This window comes from Hoplias malabaricus, chromosome X1, assembly GCF_029633855.1.
Source record: "Hoplias malabaricus isolate fHopMal1 chromosome X1, fHopMal1.hap1, whole genome shotgun sequence".
Taxonomy (NCBI): Eukaryota; Metazoa; Chordata; class Actinopteri; order Characiformes; family Erythrinidae; genus Hoplias; species Hoplias malabaricus.
Window position 1 is genome coordinate 23,791,038 of NC_089818.1, and position 23,753 is coordinate 23,814,790.

General features: G+C 43.0%; 1 protein-coding gene across 2 annotated transcripts in view; it reads right to left on the reverse strand.

Moving 5' to 3' along the window:
• LOC136675645 (neuropilin-1a-like) overlaps positions 1-11,063 on the reverse strand; it is a 43,256-nt gene extending 32,193 nt beyond the window's left edge. For both annotated transcript variants that reach the window (XM_066652310.1, XM_066652309.1), the window contains exons 1-2: positions 10,703-11,063; positions 9,066-9,246 (exon numbers count right to left, since the gene is read on the reverse strand). In XM_066652310.1, the coding sequence (XP_066508407.1) occupies positions 9,066-9,246; positions 10,703-10,766 (245 nt within the window). In that variant the 5' untranslated portion in view covers positions 10,767-11,063. The remainder of the gene's footprint in view (positions 1-9,065; positions 9,247-10,702) is intronic.
• Positions 11,064-23,753: the final 12,690 nt, after the last annotated feature.

The window sequence follows — 23,753 nt, forward strand, 5'->3', positions numbered from 1 at the left end:
CATCTATCGCTAACCTGTGGAGATCAATGCAAAGTGCTCTGCCTGATGTACACTTCAAAATATTTGAACAAGTGCAAAAATGATTTGATGACTTAGGCATACCATTGGAGACTATTTTAATGATTAAATATATATTGTTTTTTCACAAATAAATACATTTTAAGACTTAATGTACACTAAGTAATTATAACTAAACAACCAGGTTGGCAAGGTGTCGCTGTCACACAGCTGCAGGGTCCTGGAGGTTGTGGGTTCGAGTCCCGCTCCGGGTGACTGTCTGTGAGGAGTGTGGTGTGTTCTCTCTGTGTCTGTGTGGGTTTCCTCCGGGTGACTGTCTGTGAGGAGTGTGGTGTGTTCTCCCTGTGTCTGCGTGGGTTTCCTCCGGGTGACTGTCTGTGAGAAGTGTGGTGTGTTCTCCCTGTGTCTGTGTGGGTTTCCTCCGGGTGACTGTCTGTGAGGAGTGTGGTGTGTTCTCCCTGTGTCTGTGTGGGTTTCCTCCGGGTGACTGTCTGTGAGGAGTGTGGTGTGTTCTCCCCGTGTCTGAGTGGGTTTCCTCTGGGTGACTGTCTGTGAGGAGTGTGGTGTGTTCTCTCTGTGTCTGCGTGGGTTTCCTCCGGGTGAAAGTCTGTGAGGAGTGTGGTGTGTTCTCCCTGTGTGTGCGTGGGTTTCCTCTGGGTGACTGTCTGTGAGGAGTGTGGTGTGTTCTCCCTGTGTCTGCGTGGGTTTCCTCCGGGTGACTGTCTGTGAGGAGTGTGGTGTGTTCTCCCTGTGTCTGCGTGGGTTTCCTCCGGTGACTGTCTGTGAGGAGTGTGGTGTGTTCTCCCTGTGTCTGCGTGGGTTTCCTCCGGGTGACTGTCTGTGAGGAGTGTGGTGTGTTCTCCCTGTGTCTGCGTGGGTTTCCTCCGGGTGCTCCGGTTTCCACCCATGCTCTAAAAACACACGTTGGTAGGTGGATTGGAGACTTAAAAGTGTCTGTAAGTGTGAGTGAATGTGTGAGTGTGTGTTGCCCTGTGAAGGACTGGCGCCCCCTCCAAGGTGTGTTCCCACATTGTGCCCAGTGATTCCGGGTAGTCTCCGGACCCACCGAACTGAACTGGATAAGGGTTACAGACAATGAATGAATGAATGAATGAAAAAATAGTAATAAACCCATATATCATCAGACAAATAAATTTTTTTACAGCCGTTCTTCTCGAGGCATGATTTCAAATTTTCAAAGGAATCTGAGTACCTAGAGATAGATTTTTAAATCCACAAAGTTCAGTCGTATAAGTTTGTTGCATTATCTTCTTCTCACAGGTAAATTATTTCCAAAATTCTTTGATAATGTTGAGCTGTATTTTCTGACGCCCGGCACAATGTTCTTTTTGGTCTGTTTTCTTATCTCATCTAACACCTTCAGAACAGCTACACATCCTAAAGTCTTCTCACACTGAAGGGTGTAGAGAAGCACCTCGTTCTGAAACAGATCTGATGCAAGTGCAGAGACTGATTCTTTCTGGAATTCTCTCTAAGAATAAAAGTACTGGCAATCTCACATCTACAGCTGTGGTGGTGAATGAGCTCTCGTGTGGTGGTCGAGTCCCATTTTCTTTGGAGATCTTTCGATTTCTAGCTATAGATAACAAGTGTGTTTACCTCCCCAAAAATATCCCCTGGAAACAAATATGTTTTAGTCGTTGGCTTTTTTCAAAGTTAATTGGTAAATAAAATTAAACCAAAAATGCTCTCGGGCTTTTGCACAATGCTGGCAGTCTAAACTCCGCTGGCATTCACTTCGGGAGGAGGTCTGTAATAGGCGTCCTTATGGTCCTTATGGTCACGCAAAATTGAAGTCACACAACTCCTTATTTAAAATGAATATATTCATCGTTCTCTTTACAGGTCGAGCTGTAGAGGCCATGCTAGCTCACATTCTAAGCTCTAAAGGTTAGAAAAACATTCTTTAAACCGCTGATCATCAGTTATAGGACACTGTAGGACACATTAGGAGTACGGTTATTAGCGTTTGCTGTACTGAGAGTTTAAACGGCGTTTCTGAGAAATGCAGTGTGTGTTTTTGTGGTTACGAGACAAAATCCCAGCCTTCTCTGTTAGTTTATCATGCTAGCTAACACGGAGCAAGGCTAGCCTACTGACTGCTCTCCAAAGACAACAGTGGGGGCCATCTGGAGTAGGTTAGCACGCGGGTCATTCTAAACCCTCACGGCGGGATTCTCCAGCTGACAGACTGAAGTCTGGGCTGAGCTCACACCAGACCCTGCGAGGCAACACTTACAGACGGCTCTGTAAAACAAGCACAAGCCTTATTCTATATTTATTCAAACAGTCTGCAAACAGCAGGAGAACGTTACATGGCATGTAGGTATAGATATAGAGCTACCGACAAAAACACCAGCCTTTTAAATGAAACACAACAGGGCAACCACAGGGTGCACAGAGTGACTCAATAGGTTTGGTGATTAAAGGATAAGTGAATAAGTTGTTTTCGTGCTTGTGGTGAACAAAGGTGTACAATATGGAATAATGCAACCTCATGATCTACGAAAAAAGTGGTGTTCTGTTTTCTCTAAAATTTGCAAATGAGATAACTCAGATGCCCACTGAAAAACAAAAATTCACGGGGGCAGTAATAAGGTAATGGCATAATGAGCTGACATCCAACCATCTGCTCTGTCATTGTAAGCCCTGTACCTGGCCTAAAATGGCTTTTTCATGCTATATTTGTTCACAGTGCTAGAACGAGGCCTGCTATAATAGCCATTTTTGTGGTCGATATATCGTCTCAGAAATAATTGCAATAAACGATATTATTGTTATTTTAAGACAATTTTATTTCACTGATATAAGAACAATATAATAGCATTCATTGTCTGTAACCCTTATCCAGTTCAGGGTCACGGTGGGTCCGGAGCCTACCTGGAATCACTAGGTGAAAATCAGGAAAACACCCTGAAAAGGGGCGCCAGTCCCACGCAGACACAGGGAGAACACACCCCATACTCCTCAATGACAGTCACCCATAGGAAACCCACGCAGACACAGGGAGAACACTCCACACTCATCACAGACAGTCACCCGGAGGAAACCCACGCAGACACAGGGAGAACACACCACACTCCTCACAGACAGTCACCCGGAGGAAACCCACGCAGACACAGGGAGAACACACCACACTCCTCACAGACAGTCACCCGGAGGAAACCCATGCAGACACAGGGAGAACACACCACACTCCTCACAGACAGTCACCCGGAGGAAACCCATGCAGACACAGGGAGAACACACCACACTCCTCACAGACAGTCACCCGGAGGAAACCCACGCAGACACAGAGAGAACACACCACACTCCTCACAGACAGTCACCCGGAGGAAACCTACGCAGACACAGAGAGAACACACCACACTCCTCACAGACAGTCACCCGGAGGAAACCCACGCAGACACAGGGAGAACATACCACACTCCTCACAGACAGTCACCCGGAGGAAACCCACGCAGACACAGAGAGAACACACCACACTCCTCACAGACAGTCACCCGGAGGAAACCCATGCAGACACAGAGAGAACACACCACACTCCTCACAGACAGTCACCCGGAGGAAACCCATGCAGACACAGGGAGAACACACCACACTCCTCACAGACAGTCACTCTGAGGAAACCCACGCAGACACAGAGAGAACACACCACACTCCTCACAGACAGTCACCCGGAGGAAACCCACGCAGACACAGAGAGAACACACCACACTCCTCACAGACAGTCACCCGGAGGAAACCCACGCAGACACAGAGAGAACACACCACACTCCTCACAGACAGTCACCCGGAGGAAACCCACGCAGACACAGGGAGAACAGGACGCTGGAGCTGTGTGACTGAGACACTACCTGCTGCTCCACTGTGCTGCATATAATAGCATAATATTACAATTAACACCCCTTTCATTCAGAAACAAGAATTGAAATATTCTAAATAAATTAAACAAATTAAAATAACTGCCTCAGAGCTTAGAGACAAGAACACAAAAAAACAGGAAACAAAAGAGTGGGACTGGCTGAAATATTGATGACATTGATTCTTGAGGAAATGCTCATATATTGTATGATAAGTTTATATTATAACCGTTGTGACAGGCCTAGTCTGAGCTAATAAAGATACAGAAGATATACTGAGGTCCACATGATGTAATTGATGGCTAATTTTGATCAGGTGACAGAGCTGGCAACCTAACCTATTGTTCATTGTGAACTTTTTTTGTTTATTTAGACCATCACAACTTCTTCTGAGAGAAATAATAGAATTAAAGTCCTGCTGCTGCCAATTTATTTGATATAAATCACTCTGGATTCAGTTTGGTTCAGTTTTATGAATCCGAAGGGAGGGAGATGTTACGCCTTTCCTGTTTTCAGATTTCTAATTGCCTGATTTATGGCTGACTGGTCTCAAGACAATGGGGTTTAAAATCTGTTCATTCTTGAAGAAACGACGAAGGTTCTCAGTGTCCTTGAAGTGTTTACCAGCAACTGTCTTCAAGATGACTGTACATGTTTACATCCAACAAAGTTAGAGTCAACACAACCACACTGACAAAAGACAAGCTGTGGCTTCAAACTCAGAGGCCATTTTCTCATACTCTCTGACACACACTGAGCTGCTCCCGCTGTGTGTTTCCTGATAAACCCCAGAGAATAGACCGGAGCTGACAAAGACTCGTCTCAATATAGTAATCTGAGCTATTTTAAGTGCTCTAGGGGTGGGCGATATGGCCCTAAAATAATATCACGATATTTTAGTGTATTTCTATGGCATCAAAATAGGTTCTAAAGTTCTGAGAACCAAAACAACTGAATCCATAACCAATAAATGTCATTTTGTAATTGAGAAAACTGTCATTAATATTCAGAGTTATAAAAACAGGTTTGTAACAAGAATATTTCTGTATGTAATCGTCTATTTTGAGTGTAATATTCTTGAAGAATAAGTTTTCGTTTTCACTCCGCCTTTTCTCGTTGCACTTCTCTCGGTCTCGCTTTCGCCTCCAGACGTTTCTCACTTTTGACGGGGGTCGGGATCTAGACAGTCATTCGCTGCCTAAGTTAAGCCCCGCCCACCCAGCAGATTTAGCACACCCTGCTACGTCAGCGAGAGCGCGGCAATCTGACCCTGACTGGAAAAAGACCGATGGCAAACACTGGTAACATATCAAATATTTATTAACGATTATGTCTTTTAGTAACACACAGTTCCTCATAGAGGCTTAGAGTCATTTTTCAATCAGGGTCAGGGTGTGCAGAATCTGCTGGGTGGGCGGGGCTTAACTTTAGCAGCCAATGACTGTCTAGATCCCGGCACCATCAAAAGTCAAAAGTGAGAAAGTTCTGGAGGCGAAAGCGAGACTGAGAAAAGGTGGAATGGAAGTGAAAATGTGTTCTTCAAACCTGTTTTTATAACTCTGAATATTAATGACAGTTTTCTCAATTACAAAATGACTTTTACTGGTTATGGATTCTGTTTTGTGGTTCTCAGAACTTTAGAACCTATTTTGACGCCATCAATTTCTGCCATAACGATATTCCTGGCGACAAAATGCTGAAAAATATTTAATTATTAATTTCAGGAATGTAGTATTGCAACAAAATGAATGATAAAGTGTTATTATCGTGAAAATGTAAGGTTTAAACGTGTTGTTGAAGCAAACCTTTGGTTATTTTTTAAACAGCAGTAATGTACCAAGACTGTAAATGTGTATCCAATAATTTAACAAATAAATCCACCACAAATCTGAAGTGCAGACAATTGAATGCGTATAAATATTCAAACATTATCAATATAACAAAGTTACACTAAAATCTTTATCAAGTAAATAACAAATTAAAAGTAGATGCAATGTTGAGTGAGTTAGAGCTGCTCTTCCTCAGCTAGGCTAGAGGTGGTAAACAGATTAGCGGGCATTACCCCTTTCGTTGTTACAGTCTTCTTTCACATCTTACATATTCCTTTATTGTACGTCAAATCATTTATAAAAGACCCACCTCCGTGTCACTCCCTTTTTTGGTACAAAGTCCACCACAGAGCCACTTTCCTCTGTTCTTTTCACAGCGCCTCCACGACTCACACAACCAACGTATGCCGTATTACACATAACTGCATGATGTCATTATGTAAACATGTTGGAATATGGCTACTATCACAAAGTGGTATACGGTTATAAATGATACGGCTGACACAGCTGTCTGATGAGGAACAAATTCAACATCACGACAGTTTCAGTTCCCAATCGTATACACCGTAGGGGGTTTAAGATATTTACGTTCGTGAACTTGTGAAGCCGTGCTCACTAAGGGTTAATGTACTCAGTGGTTAGCCCACATCACACCACACCACACACCAAGAGAGGCCAGGTTTCAGAAAGGAAATTCACTACATATTTAGTTTATAGGAACTTAGAGCCGTTCCTTCAAAACCATCTGAAACAACCAATACATGACAGACACAGTCAGAAACACTATTATTAATATTCACGTAAACATTAGTCCTCAGAACTACAACAAAGCACATGCTGCCGTATTCACTTTCACAGAAACAAAAACCCTCCTATATTTCTTACTTTGCACAATTGTACTCAAAAAATGATTCAGAATGAACAGCTTGAGTATTGCTGATATTTCCACGATCCACAATATATCGACCAACACTTATCTGAACCGCAACAGGCGTTTTTTAAATAATTCTGCAGTAACAAATAACTGCACTGTAACAAGAGAAGAGGAAAGAATGTTTTAGCTGATGTTACACACACACACACACACACACACACGCACAAGGGTGTAGCAAAATAAAAAATAATAAAAAAGGGGCTGAGGCATTCTCCCACAAAATGACTCAGATCCACTGAAAAAGAAGACGGAAAAAGAAAAAGGGAGCGAGGAACGAGGACAGATTTCCCAGCCTCTCTCTGTCTTACTCTCTTTCCCCCCCCCTCTCTCTAAAGAGTCCCCAACAGGACGTTCATTACTGGGGGGCATTTTATTGGTCCCCTGCTGAGGAAACCTGAGCCAATAGTAATGCAGCCTCTGTGTGTGTGACAGCTGCTGATTTACGCACCGTTTAAAGAGAGCCATCTCATTTACAAGATTTAGTCCACATACTTTAGTCCTTTGTGTGTGTGTGTGTGTGTGTGTGTGTGTGTGTGTGCATGTGTAAGTAGATGCATTGATTTTGGCAAGAGAGAGAGTGTGTGTGTGTGTGTGGGGGGGGGGGGGGGGGGGCGGTTGGGAGGGGGGGGGGGGTTGGTTGTTAACAAAATCATCACTAATAGACCACAGGGCAATAACACACTCCGCTTTCAACTCCTATTACACTAAATACTCCAAACACCCCCCCACCAGTGAAAACCATCAGCATAATTACACACAACAACACCATCGCCTTCCATTAGACCTGTCAGGAGCCCGTCAGGGGAAATTCACTGCTCTTAAGAGTCAAAGTGCTCAGCATCTCATTGTCCCCTGAGCTGCCTCTCTCTTTCTAAACACACCTCCGTCTTGGAGCAAAATGGGCTTCTTCTTAAGAGTTCTAGGGAAAGCCACTTGGCTTTGTGTAGGTTTCAAAATCCAGAATCGAGCTCCTAACTCACCGTTCACCACGGCCTCCGCTGAAAACTCTGTATTATTATAATTCCCACCATAAGGTGGCACCGTTCAACACTCCAGTGTGAGGGGAACTCTTGGTGTAATTAGGCCAGTGGTCACAGACTGCTGCTGGAGATCTACAGCCCTGCAGGACCCCATCAGAGCTCATCTTTCAGAAATCCTCAGTCGGACGTAGTCACGTGTAAAGCCACTGAAAAATAAGCACTGAACTGAACTGACGTCAGTGTGTGTTGCACCCACAGATGTGGTATAAATAATACAGCGTCTATGTAATATACCGAACAATATGATGTTGTTTTTAACAGCAGCCCTTTATAGTGCACCAATATTTCATGGGCGCCCCATCAGAAACATTCCAATATCAATTTTTTATGTGATGTCCAATTTTTTCCGAACTTTAACACAAGATTTTAAAGGGGGCATGTCATGCTTTTATTTTAATGCATATTTGCTTGCTTTTCTATTTCCACGTGGGTCTCTACAGCTCCTATAAACACTCCAAGTGCAAACGTGAGTCAGTTGATTGAGTTCAGTGTCACCATGTGCTCCTACGAGGCGATTGGATGGCTCCCTTATTGTGATGTCACAGTGAGTACCCTGGCACCACCCCTCACCTGCGTAAAACATGGCATGGGTGGGGCGTGGCCAGCAACTGCTTATTTGCATAAACCTGACAGAGCCCTTAAACGACTCGTTCTGAAAGGGATTGAAACTGATGACCTTTTTATGTGAGTGATTTTGTAGCCCACAGACCTACTCTAACCTGTTTTAAAAAGAGGTATATGTGCCCTTTAATGCAGTTACACTATACAGTACACTGCTCATATCCTGGGCACCTAAGATAATATTATTATTATTTAAGTTAATGTGTTTTCTCAGTAGCCTCGGTAATTGTATAAAAGTATAAATATATAATCACAATAAATATCACAAATATAAACACAGTAGAAATAAAAGGATTTCCTCTAGAAGTAATATTCGTGAATGAGTGAAGAACAGTGTGTTTCCAGATGTTTCTCCTGATCGTATGGATTTGTTTAAATCTTAAATTACACTGGACTGGTCACGAGGAGAGAGTTGGACAGGGTTAAATCAACACATTCCCACTCAGAATACCACTATTGACTGTAATAACATTACTATTAATAAAGCGGTTCTGTCAGTCTGTTACATACAATGTGTAAGAAGGAGAACCTCCATTAGGACGGTTGGGGACTACTCCTGGTGCAGTACTCTGCTTTTGCATGTGTTTGTCCCGCTCGGACGCCCCTGATCTGCCTTAAGAGCTGAACTGGGTTAGTGCGCTACACTCTGAAGCTCAGGACCCAAGGCCGAAATGAAGTGCAGCAGAAACGCTCAAAGCTGCCCCAGAGAGAAGACAGTGTGGGTGTCTGGCGGACTCACTTGCACTCGCGGTTCTCCAGGTCGAAGTGTGGGTTGAAGTTGATGAGGATCTTCTGCTGTGGGTCTGGAGCGCGGATGAGCCACACACAGTGCACAGAGAGTGGGTACGCGGACGGGTAACCAGGGGACATCACGTAACCTGCACTCGAGATGGTGATGTTTCCACCACAGGGACCTGATTCTGCAATTCAGAGAGCAAGACATGAAACACCAGAACGTTTTCCATGGCTGTGATTCACAACGTATTCACACATTTAACACTCGCTCTCCCAGTCAAGATGACCTTAACACTGGGAAACTTGGCCGTGATCGGCGTGACACCCACAGGAATCCGCACGGAGCAGTCAGAAATAGACACAGAAGACAGAATGATCAACACTCCCCCTCAGCTTCTCTGGGAGCGCAGCAGTGTGGACGGATGTAGGACGGGTCAGTGGGGTCTGCGAGCCAGTCTGGGTTCCGCAGGCTGCAGGAACACTGTCTGCTGCCAGCAGAAAGCAGCACTGAAGGACAGACTGCTGAGGGCTTTGGCCTCGGTTCCGCTGGCTTGACCTTAATAAGAGCGTCCGGGGCGTTGGAGAAATGCTTAAAATAACACTGATCTGTTCTCAGAGGCACGCACGCATATCCCCCCCAACACACCAACAAACAAACACTTGCAAGGTCCGTGCTCTACATTTGTGGGGTCTTTCCACTGACTTCTGCTCCGTCGTAGCGACGTACAGCTACACCCAACCCTGCACCCTCAACGTGTAGGAAAGGGACTGTCTGCTGAAGACTGAACACCATTTGAACCACCAAAACCACCAAAAATCTATTAATAATCTGTTGTATCTGGTCCTTTAAAGAACCATGTCATATAGCACCAGAAGTGGCTGCTACGAAGCACTAAAACCTCATTCGTCATTTATAGCTAAAAAGGTAATCTGGCCTCAGCAACCAACAGCGAACATTTAACTCTTTCAGATCAGAAGTTCTTATTTTATAAACAAAAAGAAAGCACTGCGTGACCATAGACCTCTCGGAGCACATCACTGAGCTGTTCTTTCCTCTCGTTTTCCATTCACCGCCACAAATGAAAGAGCTGTGTTTTTTTAAACGATGGCTGATCATTTCGAGAGTTGTCAGATGTTGCTGAGAGGTGTAATACCTGTTAATTATTATTCCTAATATATTTTTAAAAACTGTAATAAAGCCTCGATGATCCACCCTTGCCTGTATGATATATATCTAACTTTTTAAACTGTACTCTCATAGCATTGGACCCTAGCAAAAATAGACATTCCATTTGTTATTATTGAGGTTTCTATCTAAATACACTAAGTTTATAGGGGGAAATACACACTAGGAGAACAACAGTGCCACTGTGTCAGGCGCTAATCCTGAGAGTGTGTTCTATTATTACATATAACATGCTTTGTGTTGAGGTGCTGACATTTAAAAGCATTAATGTTAGAACTGTAATATCTGTGTGAGGTGGTGATTCCTCTGGTGTTGAGCCCCTCTCGCTTCTCAAACTGAATCTGCGCCTCTGACTCTCACTGAACACAGTATATGAAGCGTTTATGAATCATGTCCCACTGTGAAACCCAGCAGAGCATCAGCTGTTCAGTGTTAAAAAGCAGCATCAAACTCACCCAGAGTCAGAGCTGTAACTGAGCAGAGTCCCACTCCACAGACGAGCAACAGCGACACATACATCCTCAGAACTGTGCAAGACACAGGGAAGAATCCTAAAATAAATAAAGGAGGTGTACGCAAAGATAGAAGAGAGTCAGACTGTGAAAGAGAGCAGCCTGGAAGAATCTCTCCGGTTCATTTCATCTATTGAAGTCCGGCTGAAGCTGAGCGAAATCCTTCTCAAACCCTCAGAACACAAACAACAACAAAACAGCTACTCCACATCAGACAAAGCGGCTGAAATCACGGACGCGTCCTTCTTCTTCCAGCGCTCACTGAAGCAAACGCTGGCCACAGAAGTAGAGAGATGTGGAGCTGTGTCTCTGCTCTTCAGCTGAGAGGCTCCCTCTCTCCTGCGCTCTGACAGGAGGCTGCTGCTGGTTCTGAGGGGCGGTCGTTTTTTCGCCCACCCGTTTTGAGACAAGCCACGCCCCTTTGCGCTGTGATTGGCTACTACGAGTCGCTAAGACCGGTCAATAGCAGAGGTGAGAAGTGTAGCCTCAACCCAAAGACCTCTGAAGTCGTCATCATGCCCATATTAGGAAATCCAGGACAAAGCCTGCTTTCTCTATGGGAACAGTGAACGGGATGTTGGTAATTCACTGCTATTACATCCCATAATAAACATTGTATGAATCTTATTTTGCCCCTCATGGATATATCACTGGATTTTAAGGATTACGAGGCCATTTGGTGTACAAAAAATGTACACAAATACATCCTAAATGCAAGATAATAATGCACATTGAAGCAGGACTGATTCCTTAATGACCTCAAAGTCCAGGGGATCGAGTCACTTTTTGTCGCTGTCCAAAGAAAAGTAAGTATCTCAATTTTGATGCATTTTAAGTATATGACATTAATTGACGACGGTAGCAATCTTTCACACTGTGTGAATATGAAAATTTCATGATGAACGGACCAATAGGAATGCTCCAAAATGAATGGCGATATGTCCCCTCCCCTTTCTGGAATGTCTGATATTGTCCATTAACCCTAACTCTAGCCGGCTTTTTGAAAGTGTACTTTTAGTGTGCTTTATCAAAAATTATTTAAATAATAATAATACAATTATTAAATGTTTCTCTCTCTCTCACACACACACACACACACACACTTCAGGCTTTCACACGCTGGACCGTTTTTCACTTGAGCTTTTATTTGATGTCACACGATGCCAAAATAATAAACATGGCATGGTATATTATTTAATATAAATGTTGTTATACCAAAAATAAATAGAAAAATATTTTCTGGCAATATATTTTACACCATAATGTTAATATATGTGTTGTTCAAGGCTGATAAGTTTAACAAACAGTACCATAAAACCCCTTTCTTTCAGTCCTTGCACCGATCTGCACCGAATGCAGCACTTTTCAAAGAATAAAAGCCTACATCAGCTCTTCCTCAGTCCACCCTTTAACTATCAGCAGGAAACTGTATTTTTATAGTTCTATTCTTCTCGTTTTATTCTTTAAGTCTGAAATAAAATGCTCAAGCTCTGAAGTCAGAAGTAAAGATCACAGTTTGTCCATCGGCATTTTGCTCAGTGTTTTCTGTTCAGACAGAGTTTTATATAAAATTCCACTTTTTTACACTTTTCCATGATTTGTCCTTATTTTCTTCTTGTTCTTTCTGAACAAATATTAACTCAACACAGTGTCAACTTCTTTTAACATCACAAGTTTATATCAGGCCCAGTCTTTATTGTATTTCTCACAGTTGACTGTAATATTCTTATTAGTTTATTTTCTGTGTGTTTAATATTATTTGAGGAGATTTTAAATATTTATATCATGTACACGGGACAGTAAATTGATATGATTGTGGACTAGCAGTGACCTAAAAACAGTGGTGTGCGGTCCTATTTAAGCCAGTGGACCGATATATGCTCGCTGTCTGAGTGTATGATCAGTGGAGCTGGGAGAATGGACAGTTTACCTGACTAGAAGCTTTAAAATATTTTTATTTGTATTGTATACTCGAATTTCCTAATTAAAAAGTGAGCTGACCAGTAGTTCATCCTCTCCTGACAGGACTGAAGTAACAGCCTATCGCAGCGCAGGGGGCGGAGCTGTTCGGAAAACGGGCGGGAAAATATAACGCTCGCGGTTGGGTCACTGCTTTAAATCTGCAAATTACCTCAGACGTGCTCTGTTCGGTCTCTCTCTCTCACTCTCTCTCTCTCTCTCTCTCTCTCTCTCTCTCTCTCTCTCACACACACACACACATACACACACATATGTTCATTCAAGTTCCTCATTGTCTTTTAAATATTGTACGAACAAAGCTACCCCCACCCCTCTCTGCTGTGACTTAACTGACACAAAACTGGAATAAACACAACTCAAGACCCTCTCCTATCTAAAAGCGTCGTCCAGTAAACAGTAAACTCGGCGCTGTTTTTCTTCTGGTGAAGTGTTCACATGAAAAGCGCAGGGTGGAGTTAATAAAGAAGTCCAGATTGGCGATGACAACGACATTAAAACGGCAATCACGTAGGCTACCATAATCTCGTGCACGCGCGCTGCACGCTCACTACAGTCCGTGAATGTGCGCGCGCTGCTGTAGTCTCTGTAACGTCTACTGTGAGGGTTATAGGGGTTGTAAACAGGTGTTTTTAATAGATAAAACAACAAAGCACCTTAAAATGCGATCCATATCTTTCTCTAAACCATTAATTGACATTGATTTCTTTTTAAAACCCAGTTCCTTTTCACAGTTACCATAAAATGTAATTTCCTGTTTGATGATTCCACCAGCTTGTTATGGATTATTTGATGGATGATTTCATTGAAAATGCGTAAACGTGTTTTCATTTTTCCCGATTATTTCATATGAAGAAAACTGTTGAGCTGTCTGTTTTCTCTCAACACGGCCATCTTTGTGGAGTGGTGAAGATTGTTTTCACAGCATAGGGTCCTCATCCCCCATTTCGTGCCTCATTACTCACTAGCAGCTCAACAGAGTCACAAAATCTTACACTCAAAGAGCTGACAGAGTAATCTGATAACAGAGTTATGGGGCAAAGAATTGTTTTATTTAATCAAATTAACTTTGAGTCAATGTCAATTCTGCTTATTTTTTTTTTAATAAGGGGTCCTAATGAAAGACACCACCCTACCCATGGGCCCAGGGACTGCAGGGGGTCATGGGCCCAAGTTAAAATCAATAAAAGCACTTAACTGATGGACAAATTACACAGGAGTGTGTGTCACCCTATGACGGACTGGCGCCCCCTGCAGGGTGTTTTCTGCCTTGCGCCCAGTGATTCTGGAAGATTCCGTACACACAGTGACCCTGCATTGAATAAGCAATTACAGGAAATAAATGAATGATAAGCATGTGCTTTGAAGAGCTCATCACAGAACTGCAGAACCAAAGGCTGACAGTAAAATCAGGGACCTCACAGAAACAATCCAGTTCAGGAAACTAATTCATATGATCTGATTAATTTAAAATGCACATTGGAAAGAATACTGTTACAAATTTAAATAGTTTACTTTTCCATCAGTTTAATTACTGTATTACTGCTCCAGGTTTAGTGGACATTCTTTCACTTTTGCACTTCTTAGCAATTAAAGACAACCATTAATGAACTACATTGCGTAGCAGAATTATGGCATTTAGTGGAAGAAATGCACTTATTATTAGTCAAGCAAATAACAGCTAATTAAAAGATAAGGTGTACATTTTCTGTGTAATGTATAATTGCTATTCAAAACTCAAACATTCTCCCACTTTGTCATTATATGTTAACTCTTGTATAGTAATAAAAATTAAGTGTTAATACGCTATGTTCACCATCGCTAACATCAAAAACACAATTTTAATTTGTCTAAAGTAAAACTCACACCTACTTTTGGATATAATTTTACAAATTAATGCACATGCTTTTTGCAGTTTTTCCTCCATGGAACTCATAATGAATTTAATGACAAATATATTCTTCTCACTTAATTTTAGGTTATTTTTGTTTAAGAGAATAACTATTGTCTTTTTTTGTTGTTTTTTGTGCTGTTATAAATCCAACCCAGTATTGTCTGTGTGGCCACAAATGAAGGATCCAACAACAGAATATTCTATTAATGGGCTTCAATATGTGTGTTTATGGAACTCATTTTTACAGTATATTTATAATTAGCCCAATACTGAGTCCACTCAAGTTTTTTTTTTTGGAAATGAATTAGACTTAGTTTATAGACAAAGTTGACGAGTTAATGAGGATTCATCCTTAAACTCAAAGCCTATTGTAAGACTAGCATTAACAGATGGAACACCCACCCTCTAATATTCAGTATCCAATGACAGGGCCTATTTTTCATCCCTGCCAAGTCAATAACCAATCAAAACGTTTACCTTCATCAGTAATGAACCAATGGAATCAGTCGACCTGTAGCCTTCTTGGAGCCTGAGAGTCCTTCATCATTCTGTCAGCATTTACAGACGTGTGGAGCGTTCACTACGAAAGGGAGACGATGGGCTGGAGCCGGTATTCTGGGACAATCACAGCCATCCTGTACCTTAAAGCTCACTCAGGAACTGAATTTGTTTGTGTGTCAGCTGTGTTGCATGAGGAAGAGGACCTGTATTTTTCTTACAGCTGACTTAAGCAATGCTCTTTAAATTTTGGTTTGTCCTGTTCAGTATTTGAGCCGGAATGATCACTGTGTCCACGAGCAGTGGAGAGGCCATGCAACATGTATTTAAAGTAACCAAGCTTATTTTATTAATTATTTAAGTTCAAATGATAAGTCATGGGGTCTTCCTAGTGGTACAATGGTTTAAGTGTTGGGCCTAGCTTTGGTGATACCTCCGGCTCCCAAAGGCTGAATTCCAAAAGAGTATTAAAGGCTACGCTCTCTCTCTCTCTCTGGATGGGAAGTACAGTGTGGGCCATTTATATGGATACACCTTAATAAAATGGGAATGGTTGGTGATATTAACTTCCTGTTTGTGGCACATTAGTATATGGGAGGGGGGAAATGTTTCAAGATGGGTGGTGACCATGGCGGCCATTTTGAAGTCGGCCATTTTGAATCCAACTTTTGTTTTTTCAATGGGAAGAGGGTTATGTGACACATCAAACTTATTGGGAATTTCACAAGAAAAACAATGGTTGGTTTTAACATAACTTTATGCTTTTCATGAGCTATTTACAAGTTTCTGACCACTTATAAAATGTGAGGAGTGTGGTGTGTTCTCTCTGTGTCTGCGTGGGTTTCCTCCGGGTGACTGTCTGTGAGGAGTGTAGTGTGTTCTCTCTGTGTCTGTGTGGGTTTCCTCTGGGTGACTGTCTGTGAGGAGTGTGGTGTGTTCTCTCTGTGTCTGCGTGGGTTTCCTCCGGGTGACTGTCTGTGAGGAGTGTAGTGTGTTCTCTCTGTGTCTGTGTGGGTTTCCTCTGGGTGACTGTCTGTGAGGAGTGTGGTGTGTTCTCCTCTGTGTCTGCGTGGGTTTCCTCCGGGTGACTGTCTGTGAGGAGTGTGGTGTGTTCTCTCTGTGTCTGCGTGGGTTTCCTCCGGGTGACTGTCTGTGAGGAGTGTGGTGTGATCTCTCTGTGTCTGCGTGGGTTTCCTCCGGGTGACTGTCTGTGACATCGCTAAAACAAACAAGGGGTAGCTCACTATAATTGACCTACCTCTGAAAACCAGGGCTCAGGTCAGAGCTGACAACATTCCAATTCTGAAAAGTAACTCTAGGGCTTCCATCCAGTCCAAGTTCTGCCATATCACTGCACTTAAAGGAGACTTTTAAATGTAATGAGATTGAAATAAAAGCCCCCACAGACAACACAGCTGCATTTTAAAACCACTGTCCGCTCGTTTTCATACTTTCCTTCTAACCACAATCTGTGTCTTATGATGAATGCGTTCTGAAATGGCTCAGAGACTATGATTCAGCCTTTTTTTTTGAGAGAGAAATCCTTCTTTTTTACTCACCTCCGTTAGGCTTTACCTTCCAGGATGTTCAGCCTCTAAAGCCTTATTGGGATTGGGATATTTTATCAGTGGCTTGTTGTGATAAAATATTTTACACTCCTACTCAGCACTAAAACCCATGAATCTGGAATAAATATAAACATGTAGGTTTCTCTAAACATGTTGTGGGCCCCTCTCAACCTTACCAGAAGTGGCTTGCTGGAGGTTCAGCCCTTTGAAACAGTGTGGGGGCTGTTCCACTGCCTGCCACAGAGAGGAAAGGCACTTTTCTGAGCTTTTAAACACTAATATACTGCTTTACTTAAACAATTCATTGAATATTTATTCATTACCTGTAACAGGAATAAAAGCCTACACGGACTCATTGGGTGCAAGGCAGGAACACACCCTGGAGGGGGCGCCAGTCCTTCACAGGGCGACACACACTCACACCTACGGACAATTTTGAGTCTCCAATCTACCTACCAACGTGTGTTTTTCACCGTGGTGGACTCTTTTTAAAATATATACACAAACACATTAGAAACTCCATGTGTAGTGCAGATACCATTAGGGCTTAAAACACATGTGACTAATCAACTCCCTACTTTCACATTCAGTTTTACAGAGTTCATTTGTGTCAGATTCAGCTCGCTGAGAAAGAACTTTAGTAGCTCCTGTTACAATTAAATATATGCCTTCCAGCAGTGGTCACGTCTCTATGGGTCAGTTTTCCAAAGCATAGTCCCAAGGTAGACTCAACCTTCACAGTGTTCCAGGTTAAACCACACCACACCACACCAAGCTGGACTTGTACTGCGATGGAAAATCTGTCAGCAATTTGAGTGATCTGACTTCTTTTTCCTGTTGGAAAGTATTTCTCCTTCTTAGGATTAAGTCGGATTAAACTGATATTCAGGCCCCAAAAACGTGCCACATACAATATAAATATATTTGATTTATCATGCCATTAAACTTTAACAACAGGCTCCAAGACACAGCCTCACAAGAACAAACCCACACCAGCAAATGAGAAGCACATTTCCACCCCGCAAAAAGAAACACCTAGCCACAGCCACATCCAGCAAAACAACATCCAGGCACAACCCCCTACAGGGTAACAAGCTTACATCAACACCCCCACAACAACAACAACTACATCTTAACAACCTCCAGGAGCGTTCCCCAGAAGCAGCCCCTAGCAACAACCACTGCGCCACATCGCTGTTCAGCGCAAGATTAGCTCTGTTCTCAGTCCAGACACTGAGGGGTTTAAAAACTCCAGCAGCACTGCTGTGTCTGATCCACTCTACACCAGCAAAACACACACTAACACACCACCACCACGTCAGTGTCACTGCAGCGCTGAGAATGATCCACCACCACATCACACCTGCTCTGTGGGGGTCCTGAGCGCTGAGGAACAGGGGGAAAGGGGGGTGCGGGGAAACAGCTGGACTACAGTCTGTAATTGTAGAATTACAAAGTGCTCCCATGTGGTCAGTGGAGCTGATAAAAAAGATAAGGAGTGTAGATACAAGGCAGGTGTTCCTAATCCAGTGATTGTTCCGTGTAAACTTAGTGTAACTCAGTAGAATTTCAGTTGCATATTAGAAAAGATTTAGCACCAATTAATGCATCCAAAATAACAGTTCTACTGGACCAACTTAAACAACATTGCACCCCAGCAGTCAACACCCCACACCCCCAGCCACTCTTCCATCTGTGACCCCACAGCAAAGACCCTCGCTGACAACTAAGTACAACAATCCTCCTTCAACCACTGCCCAGCAACAACAGCCCAGCAGTGAGCCACTGAAAACAGGCTTAACACTGGGCTCTGTGTGTGTGTGTGTGTGTTAGAACACCAGAGTGAAAGAGTGAGGGAACGGGGCCTGCTTTTTACTAGTCTGATAATAAAAGAAAAGAAAAAGTGAAATCCTGGAGTGTTTCTAGTGATCCAGCTTTACAAGGCACTCTCTGAAAATGACTCATTTTGTGGTTACATTCCTTCCATTTATTAATTCATACACGGCACTACTCTATTCTATTGTAATCTAATCTAATATTTTATTTTCTAATCTAGTTTGATCTATTCTATTCTAATTTAATCTAATCTTCTCTTCTTATTATCCTTTAGGCTGTTTTAAACACAGGATACCCTTCCTGACACAACCCTCCCTATTTATTCCTCCCTGTTTTTGGAGCGTAGGAGGAAACCGGAGCACCCGGAAGAAACCTACACAGACACAGGGAGAACACACCACACTCCTCACAGACAGTCACCCGGAGGAAACCCACGCAGACACAGGGAGAACACACCACACAGTCACCCGGAGAAACCTACACAGACACAGGGAGAACACACCACACTCCTCACAGATATTCACCCGGAGGAAACCCACACAGACACAGGGAGAACACACCACACTCCTCACAGACATTCACCCGGAGGAAACCCACGCAGACACAGGGAAAACACACCACACTCCTCACAGATAGTCACCCGGAGGAAACCCACACAGACACAGAGAGAATACACCACACTCCTCACAGACAGTCACCCGGAGGAAACCCACGCAGACAGAGGGAGAACACACCACACTCCTCACAGACAGTCACCCGGAGGAAACCCACACAGACACAGGGAGAACACACCACACTCCTCACAGACAGTCACCCGGAGGAAACCCACACAGACACAGAGAGAACACACCACACTCCTCACAGACAGTCACCCGGAGGAAACCCACGCAGACACAGGGAGAACACACCACACTCCTCACAGACAGTCACCCGGAGGAAACCCACGCAGACACAGAGAACACACCACACTCCTCACAGACAGTCACCCGGAGGAAACCCACGCAGACACACAGAGAACACACCACACTCCTCACAGACAGTCACCCGGAGGAAACCCACACAGACACAGGGAGAACACACCACACTCCTCACAGACAGTCACCCGGAGGAAACCCACGCAGACACAGAGAGAACACACCACACTCCTCACAGACAGTCACCCTGAGTGGGACTTGAACCCACAATCTCCAGGTCCCTGCAGCTGTGAGAGACACTACCTGCTGCACAACCGTGCTGCCCCATGATGTATTCTATTCTATTCTAATCTAATCTAATGTAATCTATTCTAATTTATTCTGTGTGGATTATGAGAGTTGGTACTGGCCCGTGTCACTGACGAGAATCTTGAAGGAGATTCTGTAAAAGGAGGACTGTGATTGGTCCACAGTTTCTCCAGCTATACACCCATGGGCCACTCTGCAGGAACGGATAACCAAATTAGAAATTGTAGAGGCTGGAGTTAGTGTGGCGTAGAGGGGCTCTCTGAGGCTATTTATCACAGAGAAACACACACACACACACACACACAGAAAGAAAGAATGAGAGAGAGAGAGAGATTACTCTAGGGCATTCCTCTTCCACGCTGAGTGAATGTGCAATTTCTGCGTGAGTATCACCATGTGGCATAGGACAACCTGACTCTGACTAGAACATACACGCACACACAAACACACACACAAACTCACTCTCTCTCTCTCTCTACTGAATGTTGTCAGCTTTCAGACATATTCACTCCATACTGCTGCTTTGGATACAACTGGTGTGTGTGTGTGTGTGTGTGTGTGTGTGTGTGTGTGTGCGTGTGTGTCATGTTTTTTACTTGATTTATGAGAAAGCAGCTAACAGCTAATCCGGTCTTAGAACATGTCTCACAGGAGCATGTGAGGTTCTCACATTCACACACACATTCACGCACGCACTCACGCACGCACGCACACACACACACACACACACTCACGCACGCATACACACACACACACACACACACACACAGATGTTGTGTGCTTCCACAAAACCCTGTGTCACCATGAGAACACAACCTGTTTCCATGGTGATAACAGAAATTTGTAATTATGATCCTCCATCTGCAGGTGAGAGTCATTTAGTGTCACCTCACTATTCCACACACACACACACACACATACACACACACACACAAAATCACACATAAATGCCACCTATCTCTTGCCTGTTGCTTAGTTTATAGCTACTCTCTATTAGTTGAAGTCAAGTGAAGCTTTCTTTAAAACACAATGCAATAGATCACTCAGATCACAACAGATCATTAACTGAAGGACTGTGTGTAAACTGGCCTTATAGCTTTGGTGAAGAAAGTTGAAATAGTTATGTTTTTATGTTGTTTTGGAAGCAGTAACTTGTACTAAATCACAACTAATGTGTAATTGAAAGTACATTAATTTAATGGTGTTTGTGTTGCTTATTGATTTCCAGCTCTTTTCATACAGTAACAATAACAATAATAATATGGTCACCAACCAATGGTAATCAGTAGAAGCCAAAACCCTTAGTAGAAGCCCTTAACTAGCTTCCAGCATAGACTCTGTAGAGTGTTGAGTTTGAGAGAAACCCTGCAGGGAAAGGGATGTCAGAACAGAACATGAATTAAACTGTAGGGTGGTAGGACTTCAGGTGCAGGCTGTAAGTAAATCAAAGGCCGGCAGGTTTCTGGATCAGAGAGGCTGAGCCGCTCGGGGTGATCTCTGTGTAGACGCTGGAGAAGAAACCAGGCCAAGCGAGACATTTCTGTGACTGTGGCCAAGGCTGTTGGTGGTGGATGTAAACACAGTGCTTCAGCAAGCTGTGTATGGCTCAGTTTGTGGCCTATGGCTTCCATATGGTGTGTACCAGACGCTCAAGTTCATAGTATTGCTCACACATTTAACTCTCTCTCTCTCTCTCTCTCTCTCTCTCTCTCTCTCTCTCTCTCTCTCTCTCTCTCGGTCACTCTCTCCTCTTGTCAGCAGCACTAGGTTTGTTTTGAGTGTTGCAGAATCGCACATACAGAGTCATTAGCACATTGCTATTTACCGTCACCGTGTCCCAGCCTGTCCAGACATGTGTTCAATTCACTGTCTCCCTGGCTTCCACATCTGGCTCAGTGAGATGTGTACCCATCAAACATCAAAGAAATACACACACACTCACACAAAGGTGACCGAGCTCTTTCCTGGGTCACTGGTTCACCCCAAGACCCCAAGAATTCCTCGACCCAGAGCCTCAGACATTATGATCATCACCTGGTGCAAGATAAAATAGAATATTTAAGCTCTAAGCTCTGTTTTAATGTGGAATGCTGTGTCTGAGGGGGATAAAATGACTGTTGTTTGAATGCAGATGAAGTGTAATTCGTCTGTAAGTTTTTATTCACTGTTTGAATTACCACAGAAACTCATTTGTAACTTCAGTAGTTTTGTAGCATTGTTGCTAATGCAGTTAGCACTCATCCAGGTTTGGAGACCTTTCCACCTTAAGTGATCAGAAACAGCAGGAATAGAGCAACGTCCTCATATTGGATCATGCTTTTCAACGTTCTCTCTGTTGTCTAAACATATTCCAGATGCCTGTGCCATGAGCAGAGAGAGAGAGAGAGAGAGAGAGAGAGAGAGAGAGAGAGAGAGAGCCTAGCATTCCAGACGGAGCTAGTTTGTTTTTTCATTCTTTTATAGACAAAGGGACTTCATAAACACATTAGACCGCTTTCCAAAAAGAAACTGACTGGAGAGCAGCATATGAATTTAATAAAAAGAGTTTTTTTTTTATTACAATCGTGAACTTCACCTTTAAGAAGCGGCAGCCAAACAGGGAGAACATAGAAACTTTACCTAGAACTGTTTATCAAAGTATTTTAAAGGAGAAATCAAAAGGAGAAATGTTTTCTAACCAGTTTATGCTTCACAGCAGCTCAGAGGCAAATGGAAAGAACTATAAACATTGAAAGGCATGAATTAAAATGTAGATGTTGCTCTATTCCTGCTCCATAGGAGGAAGACATAGACTTATATTTCCTGTTTCCGATCACTTAAGGTGGAAATGTCTTCAAACTTAGGAGATAGCTAACTGCATTAGCGACAGTGCTACAAAACTAAACACCTCGAGTTATAAATGTGTTTCTTTGGGAATTCAAACAGTGAATAAAAACGTAGACATGTTACACTTCAGCTGCGTACAAACAACAGTCGATTTTGCCCTAAACATATCATTCTACGTTAACGGGGACCTTAGGGCTGCATTTCCCCAAAATCGTAGATGTTACCTTTAAGAAGAAGGTGTTTTTCTTTCTCCTGTAAAGTTACTGTTTTGGAGATAAACGTTTTTCTTTGGATGGCGACGATATAAATTCTAATCTGAAATGAACACCCCTAACACTTCTGAGTTTTAATGAAGTCACCATGGACAGGCAGAGGGTGAAAAACATACCAGTGAAATCCTATTTGACATCCTCTTCCCTCCCTCACTGAGAGAAAACCCTCCGCGAGCTCAGGGACCCAAACTAATACCATGCATCACCGTATGGAAGTAAAATGTGTTATGATTTCATAACTGCAGCGCAATTGTGATATTACACAGTGAAACACTGTTGTCATTAGATTGAGGAAAGTGTTCATTACTGTGAAAGAGCTTCTTCTCGCAGTGTTTGAGTCATTAAAGCAGTGAGCTGCTCTCTAAACGTATTAAAGCTTATGAAAATTCAGTTTATTTTTCATTAGAAAAAGCATTGAACGGCTGAATCAGCTCCTGATACAAATTTCCAGCTCGTGTTGTGTGTGTTTGTGTTTTGGCTTGTGCCAGGTATTACATTATGGGCACCAGAACTTCTTTATACACACACACACACACACACACACACACACAGAGGAATTTTCCTCTTTTTGAGAACCACAGTCCTGTTCCCAAAACATACCTCTTTAAATATTAAAAGGAATACATTTATCGTCAGAGTTGGGGGTATGTTAACATCACTTAGGCACAATATAAAAGTACGTTTCCACGATATAAATATTAATATTTCCACTGAATATTAAATACTGAATATGTAAAGTTCCCACAATGCATGAAAACAACAAGTGTGTGTGTGTGTGTGTGTGTGTGTGTGTGTGTGTGTGTGTGTGCGTGTGTTTGCTTTCTTTGGTGTGCTTTGGTCTCATGTTCAAGTGTTCCAAAGGGACTATAAAGCACCATATCATTTCCATCTCTTTTAACT